Below are 8,698 nucleotides of genomic sequence, written 5' to 3' on the forward strand. Positions count from 1 at the left end.
AAATGTCAGTGAGATTTTAAATAGTATTTATACAGTATATGATTTTTCAGAATTCTAAGATTTTTATTCAGTAGGACTAAATCATTTGAGTGGAGGTGATGAACCTGAGTTTCAACTTTGAATTGATAGCAAGAAAACTGTGATACTCATTTTGTACATAATTTTTAACTCTGTGTAGCAAACAAGGCTGTGAACAGCTGACTCAGTTCTTATGAAACATTTTCAGTCAAGATTCATGCTGGGCTGACAAACCAAACAGAACCATATAAGTTAAAAAAAAACACTTTAATGATTGAGTTGCCTACTTCACTGTTGTTGGACAAGTTATACTGCATTTCTAACTTGCACCTTGTGTCGGCAAGTGTTTTAAATCATATAAAATGACATGTATAAGAGCAGAGTGGTCTAACTGTGGTAGATGTATTAAAATGGGCATACTTGCTCTAAGAGTAAATTGTGTCTGTTCATTAAAGAGTCCAAACTGTCTCTTTTATAGACTTGTAAGATTTCTTCATCTGGAAAATCAGCTGATGGTTTGGGTGAATTACTCTGCTGCTTCTTGCGTCAGCGGTCCAGTTTTGGTTTCTTGGCCTGTGGTTCAACATCTGGGGCTGGAACACTCACACCAGGGATCTAAAATAAAGACAATTAACCTCTAGAATATGCTGAAGAAGATGAATTTTCTTCTAAGGACAAACCTTCCATTCAAAATTGTTGTAAATACTGCAATTGATCTGCACAACAGGAGTTGTGAGAAATAAAAGGCAGCTATAACGGTACCAGTGGTAAAGCAGTAAAACAGTCAGTCCTTACCACAGGGTCTATCAGAGCCATGCGGATCTTCTGGTGCTGAATATTGGAGTCGTCCAGGCTGATTGTGACCTTCACCTTGTCAAATATGTGGAAGGTGTGCTGCTCTATGTTCAGAGTGGGGCCCTAAACACATGCAGAAGAGAGATTTTAAACACTGTTCTCCGTAACATGAAATGAATTGTGTTTAAGTGTTTATACCTCTTCGTCAAAAACAAGGTTTGGGATGGTTTTGTCTTTGGTGTCAAAGAACACTGTTCCCTCCAAGCCAAACTTTGGGATGAGCACAATGATGGCGTTCTTCCTCACAAACAGAACGAATCCCTCTTCGTTAAGTATGCCTCGGTTCTTGAAGAACAGCTGCAAAGAGATGATTTGTATTGACGGTGTGAATTTGCAGTAAATGATGTAGTACTGTGTTGGGTGTGTGTATTTGCAAGTCTATCTTTACTCAAACCAGAGTGGACATTTAGTTGATTCTCAGTAGAGGTCAGTCTAAATTATATCACAATGGTTCAGGACCGTGTGTTTTGCTGTAAAAGCCCCAAACAAACTTAAATCAAACCAGTGAGTCCATATGTGTTTACCTGTGTGTGGAAGGCCACAGATGCCCTCTGTGCGTACTGAGCCATTTTATGTCTGTAGTTGAGGTTGTTGCAGAGGGCTGACTGCTTTTGTTTGTCCATCAAATCTGGGTAAGTGCTGTCTGCTCCTATGGCCACTGCCAGCAGGCGGTGTACTATAATATCTGCGTACCTGTGTAGGGGAGCAGATGAACATGGTTGAGAGGGAGGGTGGAGGGAGATGTTTAGACAAGGAAAAAAAAAAGGAGGAATATTACGACATAAGGAGGTTAGACAGAGTGTGCACATTTCTCTTGTTATAAAAGGCCCGACGCAACATATTTAGTAAAGATCTGTTTTCATACCTCCTGATAGGTGACGTGAAGTGTGTATAAATGGGTGAAGCAAGGCCATAGTGGTGGAAGTCGCTGTCCATGCCAGAACAAAAATAGACAGCCTGCATCATGCAGCGAGTGGCCAAGATGCGCAGTAGCGTGTTAAAGTACGGGAAGCCATCCACTTTGGCCCCGTCAAGAGAGTCAGCCAGTGCCTTGGCTGAATCTGTGTGGATCTCCACATCCTGGGAACACACAGAAACAAACGTTTGGACACCTTAAACATACTTAGACTAGAAAGGAAGAGTATTATTCTGTAGTTATATTGAAGAATTGTATTTATATTTGCATATAAATAAATATATATAGCTCTCTATATATATTTATTTATATTTGGAGCTGTTATGCAGGACTTTTTTATGGTCTGTTGCGGTGGTTCTCAACCTTTTTTCTGGCAACCCCTTAAAACAAATTGATGTCTATTTGCTTTAGAGGCCTCAGGAGTAAAAGGCTGAAATTAGATCACATAAACATGAGTTATACATATACTTTCTTCTACCTTTCATCACATTGTGACCACTCAGAAATGTCTTGGGACTTCCTTCAGGGCCCCGACCCCCAGGTTAAGAACCCCTGATTTACTGGGGTGTTTGATCAGTGCCTATAACTTGTTTTGTACAGTCCGGCTGTAGAGCATTTCGTCTCTTTGCGACCACTAAAACTATGAAATAAAAGTATATGCTGCCTTAAATTTTTATTCAGCTAAAATTTCGTGTGTCAGAAGTTACTGCCAATTAATGGACAACATCCTCTTTTCATAACAGAGAAAATTAATTAAATTAGCTTAACAAATAAGCATATCCCTTGAAAACCAAAGCATTTTTTCCACAGGACCATCTGTCTTCACTCACCTTGGACTTTGCAGCCTTAAGCAGGATGTCATAGTTAGATGGCGGCGGTGCTGGATGTTTCCTCAACAGAGCACACTCTGAAAATTCATCATAAATCTTCTGGGCAACTGAAATATTGGCCAGCAACATGAACTCCTCCACCATGGAGTTCGTCTCCCTAATAATCAAGAGATGCGTTTATTTACATATGACCACAACACAGCATGACACACAGCGATGCACTACAAAAATGTGATTTTATGGAGAAAAGCGTTTAAAAAATGATTCTGCTCCTTTCTGAAGTTACGTACATGAGTTCTTTGGTCTGGAGGTCAATGGGGTCGTGGGTTTCACTGTCCATGTGGAAACGGACCTCTAAAGATGACAGCGTCAATGCCCTGAGGGACATCGAATGCAACACAGAATGTAATTCATGTTAAATGGTTACAGGAGTTGGGATCAACTAAACTTGTTCCTTGCTTCTTTCCTCATATCTCCTATCTGCTTTTCCAAATGTTTTTGATTTGCATTTGAAGTTGTCAGTGAATGCATGTTTTTAATATTGACAGTAACTGAGCTATGTACAGACATGTACAGTAAAAACACAAAGCGAACAACGTTTTCTGCCCACAACATTAGAATGTGGCATCAACTACTCCCAACTCCCCATCCCTACCCTTTCTCTATCCTCTGCCTCTTGAGGATTTTGGCTAGTTTGTTGAGACCCCGCAGGCTCTTGATGATATCATCATTCTTGGTGGTGTCATCGATTCTCATCTGGGCCTCAGCATAGGTCAGAGACGCCTGGATCAGGTCGCACGATAGAGGGGAAAATAGAGAGGAAATAAAGATGATATAACAATATTGCCTGGACAGTAAATCATGCCTGAAAACAGTCTGATAATAATGTGCCATCTGTGGTTGTATATCTGCATGTTGGTACTGTACCTTGGAGTTAATGACACTTTTTGTGAACCGTGTCTTTAGGATTTCGGCCTTGTGGTTCATCTCCCAGATACATGAGAAAGCCAGCCTTGAGAAAGAAAAGAAACATTTAGAATGACAAAAACAGCTGTTTGACTATAGAAATCTTTTAGGTTGATGATGGATGTTGATACATGATAATTAAAGTTTGTAACTAAAGCACGCTGAACTCATCCATTTTTAGAACTAGAACATTTTGGAAAGAACTGGAGCACTAATGACACTGGTTATTGTGCAACTGTGTGTGTGTATGTATGTGTGTGTGTGTGTGTGTGTGTGTGTGTGTGTCTGTGTTCATATGTAGTTCAGTCCTCACCTCTCCACGTTGGAGCGTAGAGAACAAAGATTGGAGCTGAGCAGCTCGGGAACCATGTCTATCCTCTGTTGGACACAACATCAAACACATGCAATTTGCTTTATCTTAGCTTTTTGGAGCCAAAATAGCTTTTCATGAATTGATGAAATTCTCAAGTCAACAATCGACGACTAAAATCGAGCACATTCACTGTCACAATATCCTAAATTTCGATACAACCCAAACACCTTTTCCAAAATTCTTGTAACTCTGGTGCAATGTGGCTCATGATGGTAGAATTGTGTCAATTACTGACCATATGGAGAAGTGCCAAACAGTCCCCCACATCCTAAACAGCTTATCTGTTCACCTTAACTGAGACAACTTTTGACAAATATATAAATTATAAAGCTTATGGAGCTAAACGCAACACAACTCTTTTTGTTTTTGCAGCTATGCTCTGTTGTCACATTTTTTGACAGCGAATTTAATTCTAGCACTGAAGTTAAAATTCCGATGTTGTGATAACATTAAGATTCAACCGGGTGTGTCTGTGTCTCCTCACCTTGCCACACAAGTAGACAGTGGTTCCACGGCTGGCAGCCTCTTTGTCCAGAGCGTTGCCAGGTCTGATGAAGTGACTGACGTCGGCGATGTGGACCCCCACCTACAGCAAACAAATAGCAGACAGAGAAACTCGCGTAAAATATAAAGACTAATAACATACTACTGTTCCTGAATCGTGTTTGTGTAGAATATGTGTACCTCAAGGTTTCCATTTTCCAGCTCTCTGCAGTGCAGGGCGTCGTCTATGTCTGTACATCCCGGAGGATCCACACTGCACACTGTCAGATGCCTCAGGTCCTCTCTCTTCATCATGTCCTGTACCACACACCCAGTTTAACATACTGTACACACTGATCTATTCATGCAGTATGTGCATTCAAACTATAGACTGATAGTCTCACTGATAAATGCTTGACAAAACTGGGATAGAATACTACTCTGTGAATCCCGTTACCTCTGGTGTGATGGCCCACGGCATCTTAGGAAGGAAACTGAGCACAGCCTGAGAGAAGGCTTGGTGGGGGACGTCATGCTCCAGTAGCAGCACCTCCTCCTCTGTGCCCTTCTCTCCTGCACTGCCCAGACTGCGCACAAAGTGACCCTAACAAAGAGGAAAAAAATTACTTCTGTCTGTGGACAGAATTTTTGTGTTTTTGTGCTTATCATTATGTGTCCTGCCAGTGAAATGTGGCATCATATAAATATAGAGAACATCAGCAATTCAATTTCCTGTCAAACTTTGGCAAGTGGATAAGCAACCACTCACAGGAGGATATGTAAGTTCCAAAGATTTGACAGTCTGAAGAGGTTCAAACTCACATTTGGATATCTGGAGTCTTTGGGCCAGCCATCGATGGCCACCATGATCCTCTGGCCTGCCAGTGTGGCAGCCTGGCGTGTTTCAATGCGAATGCGTGGGATACGGCGGTCTGCTGGGGTGAAAAGGTGCCGAGTTGACTGAATGAGAAAAAAAAGAAAAAAAGAAAAAGGATGATCAGTGCTGAGAGTAAGAAACAAGGAATTGCTGAACAGTCTGTGCAGTATACAGAGATTTATAGATAGTCTTTATAGTCCCAGAGGGATGCACTAGCATAGATATGTACACATCCATATAACAGCATCAACAAGGTAGTTTATTATGGGCTGCTATGGCAGAAGGGACAAAACTCCTGCTAAAGCAATTTCACAGTCCTGTATCTCTGACCCAACGTCAGCAATGTGAAGTGTGGATTGAGTAAAACACGTAAACCAATTTCGAGGACAGCTTCACATCTTTACACCAAGCAAAAATAAACTGAGTATGACAAATGGGATTATAGAGTTGTCTCGACTCACCTCTTTAATCTGGGAGACATTGAGCATGCCACAGAAAGGCCTCCAGTTCCTTTTGATGATTCCCACTACTTTACCTGTGGGTTTCCTGGCTGCCTCAGCTGCCGATACCTTCAGCTGCTCAAACACACAGGAACATGAAGGACAATAAGAGAGCTAGTGCTCATCGGGGTTTCACAGTAAAACCATAACACACACAAAAAAAAATCATGTTCTCTTTTTTTAGTAGCACAACACATACAGTACATCTCCAGTGTTTATATATTTTGACCGTGAGCAGTGACTAAACCAGTCTAATTGTCCTTAAAGTTAAACCCCAACTCACTGCTTTCTCCTCCTCCTCTTCTTCAGCATTATCGTCCTTTGCTTTGCCTTCATCCTGCAGAACAACTGAGGAGGGCGCCACCCACTGATCCCGTGGCAGCAGCTGCACAGCGACCACATCCTGGTACACTGCTCTATTGAGGTTCTGAAGACCCTGAATGAGAACCTGGTAGCGAGCAGAAGGGACAACACAGTGCTTTACATATGCATGCACTTTACTATCTTTGACAGTCAATTAATTTGTACTGAAGCCTCACAGTCTACCACAACAGCATGACAAATTCTCACCCAAACCCTGATGAGGTCTGGGAGATCCTTTTTTGCAGATTTTGGATAATTGTTCATATGATAATTGTAATTGTGTGCACACACAGACACACACACACACAGGCAGGCACACACACAGGCAGGCACACACACAGGCAGGCACACACACACACACACACACACACACACCTCTGTGCTCTCTTCCCCCTCTCCTTGGACAAAGACTGTGGCTTCCAGATAGTTGTCCCTGCTGGCTCTAAAGGTGCCCTGGAGGAAGGAGCCACTCTTAATTCCTGCTTGGATCCTGGACAGAGGGAGGTGCTCTGGGAATAACACCTTACTGGTAGTGATCTCATTCTGTGGGAGGAAAGAAAAAGGAATCAATGGAAAGAGGAAAGAGAGAGAATGATTGGGAAGAAGGAAAAGGTAGGGGTGGAAACAGGAGATACAGAAAAAAATTCTTCATACAGTCGCACTTTACCTTAATCCAGAAATAGCTTTTATCTCTATAATTTAATAAATTAAATATGTTTGTGTTTACCTTATCATCATTAGACAATGCTAGACGATCCACAAGCTCAAGGTTCGCAATCAGACTCTTGATGTACTCTTCACCTAGAGTGTAAATGAACAAATGCGTGTTACAAAGTGGTAAATATAAGTGATGCAGTTTGAGAATGCTTGAATCCAACAGAATAGGTAGTGGTTGTATCAGGATATGAATGGTAACCCTGTGTCTGCAAGGTGCGTTACAAGGTTGGTTAGTTTCAAAAATGTTTTTGGGAGGTGTATTCTTGATGCACGGAAGTTTGAACTCCTCTGGAACAAATTACATTTGTACACCAGCAGTCCGCTCTCCTGTGCCTTCTGCTTGTTCCCTTGGTCATTGGTGAGGAGGACCACCTTGAGCCCATCTGTGTTCGACTCAAATGTCTTCAAGTGCTGGCTGTACCACTTTGCTGCCATGCGGATTGCACGGTCATTACGGTCATTGGCGGTCTCCCCTGGTTCACGTTCAATAAATGTTTCTCTGGAGGAACAGAAACATTATAAGGATAAATGTGAGGGTAACAAGCACAAAACAAATGTATAGAGTTGAGGTCTAATAAGAAGATCTTTATGTGAAGGGGAATGTGAGTCGTATCTCCATGTGAAACTGGCCAACGTATTTTGACACTAATTACTTCTATATGCTTTTACTTTTTACATATTACCATCATGCAATTAAGTTGTTGTGATGCAGTAATAGAAAGTCAGGGGTGTCTTTTTACCTGTGGTGTTCATTGGTAAAGGTGTAGAAGTGTTTCTCTTTCTCATGTATGATGTCCTTTAGGCGTTTATAGACTGGTGCACTACGGTGGCGAACCTCCTGCAGCACAGTCTGAAGGATGATCACATTACGGATCACAGGATCTTCCAAAATGTCAATCTGCAGGAGACAGAAAATGTAAACATAAGGTGGAAGAGAATCATACCTGTTGTAAGATGTAAAATAATGACAATAATGAATGGGATATTATTATTGCCTTAAGTCAATAACACACCTTCGCCTAAATTTATGTTAGACCTCCAATGCAATCGGTTAACATAATGATATTATAGTTATAAAAAGACACATGGAATATATAGGTGTGTGAGAATGAAAATATTAACATTATATTAATAAGAATAAGTGCTACTCATTCATCCACAAATATCATGATGTCTGTTAAGCCCACTTTGTAGCTCGCGTGTATTATCATAATACAAGATGTATAATGTTGTTTTATCAAAATAAATGAAAGGAAAAAACTGGCCCTACACAGTGTGTTTGGAATTTCATATGCCAAGATGTCTAAACCGTCACATCAGATTGTTGCCCCACTTGTTCAAGCACATGTATGAAATTTGATATCCCGGGGAAGTAAAGTTGTTTTTTTTTTACCTGATGTAGCACCACGTTCGTGTCAGGGACCAGATAGTGAGGATAAGAGCAGAGATTGCTCTCAATACACGCGTCTTTCTGCAGCACCGTGGACTCCTGTTTGCATACAGTGCAAACTTCGCTCCCGCACCAAATATCATCTCTCAGATAATGTTCACGCACTATCTTCATCACCCCACCAGACCGCGTCTTCTTAACGAAGGTTTTAGACTTCAGCATTTTGTCGATAAGATTCTCCAAAGGTTAAATCCCGATATTTTTCGCCCCAACATCTGATAGCAAGCAAGCACTTAGCTGCCCATGTGTAAGGTGTAAACTAACTCAGTGGGTCGACAAAAGCTTCCCAGGGTTGAGAGAATCTTGAAGTTAGAATGCAGGTGTTTGCTTATAATCGTGTATGTTAATCT

The 8,698-nt window shown here is 41.3% G+C and overlaps 1 protein-coding gene across 1 annotated transcript; it reads right to left on the reverse strand.

The window, feature by feature from the left end:
* Nucleotides 1–266: 266 nt before the first annotated feature.
* dis3 (DIS3 homolog, exosome endoribonuclease and 3'-5' exoribonuclease) lies at nt 267–8,630 on the reverse strand. Its single transcript, XM_022763747.1, has 21 exons — nt 8,292–8,630; nt 7,639–7,796; nt 7,201–7,397; nt 6,909–6,982; nt 6,557–6,724; nt 6,102–6,266; nt 5,780–5,893; nt 5,264–5,401; nt 4,899–5,045; nt 4,643–4,759; nt 4,443–4,544; nt 3,899–3,963; nt 3,547–3,631; nt 3,275–3,402; nt 2,910–2,996; nt 2,620–2,776; nt 1,739–1,953; nt 1,398–1,566; nt 1,012–1,170; nt 814–936; nt 267–633 (listed from the first exon to the last, which is right to left on the reverse strand). The coding sequence occupies exons 1-21, from the start codon at nt 8,508–8,510 to the stop codon at nt 565–567; spliced, it is 2,856 nt and encodes a 951-aa protein (XP_022619468.1). The 5' UTR covers nt 8,511–8,630; the 3' UTR covers nt 267–564.
* Between the last annotated feature and the right edge of the window lie 68 nt (nt 8,631–8,698).

The sequence above is a fragment of the Seriola dumerili genome, unplaced genomic scaffold (assembly GCF_002260705.1).
Source record: "Seriola dumerili isolate Sdu_G_001 unplaced genomic scaffold, Sdu_1.0 BDQW01000478.1, whole genome shotgun sequence".
NCBI classification, from domain to species: Eukaryota; Metazoa; Chordata; class Actinopteri; order Carangiformes; family Carangidae; genus Seriola; species Seriola dumerili.

Bases quoted from the DNA above. Each gene is read 5' to 3' on its own strand.
- dis3 (XM_022763747.1), bottom strand. From the start codon at position 8,510: ATGCTGAAGTCTAAAACCTTCGTTAAGAAGACGCGGTCTGGTGGGGTG. The intron at 1,954-2,619 runs GTGAGTGAAGAC...GTGTGTTCCCAG, and splicing joins TTAAGGCTGCAAAGTCCAAG to GATGTGGAGATCCACACAGA. The intron at 634-813 runs GTAAGGACTGAC...TCTTTATTTTAG, and splicing joins TGGCTCTGATAGACCCTGTG to ATCCCTGGTGTGAGTGTTCC.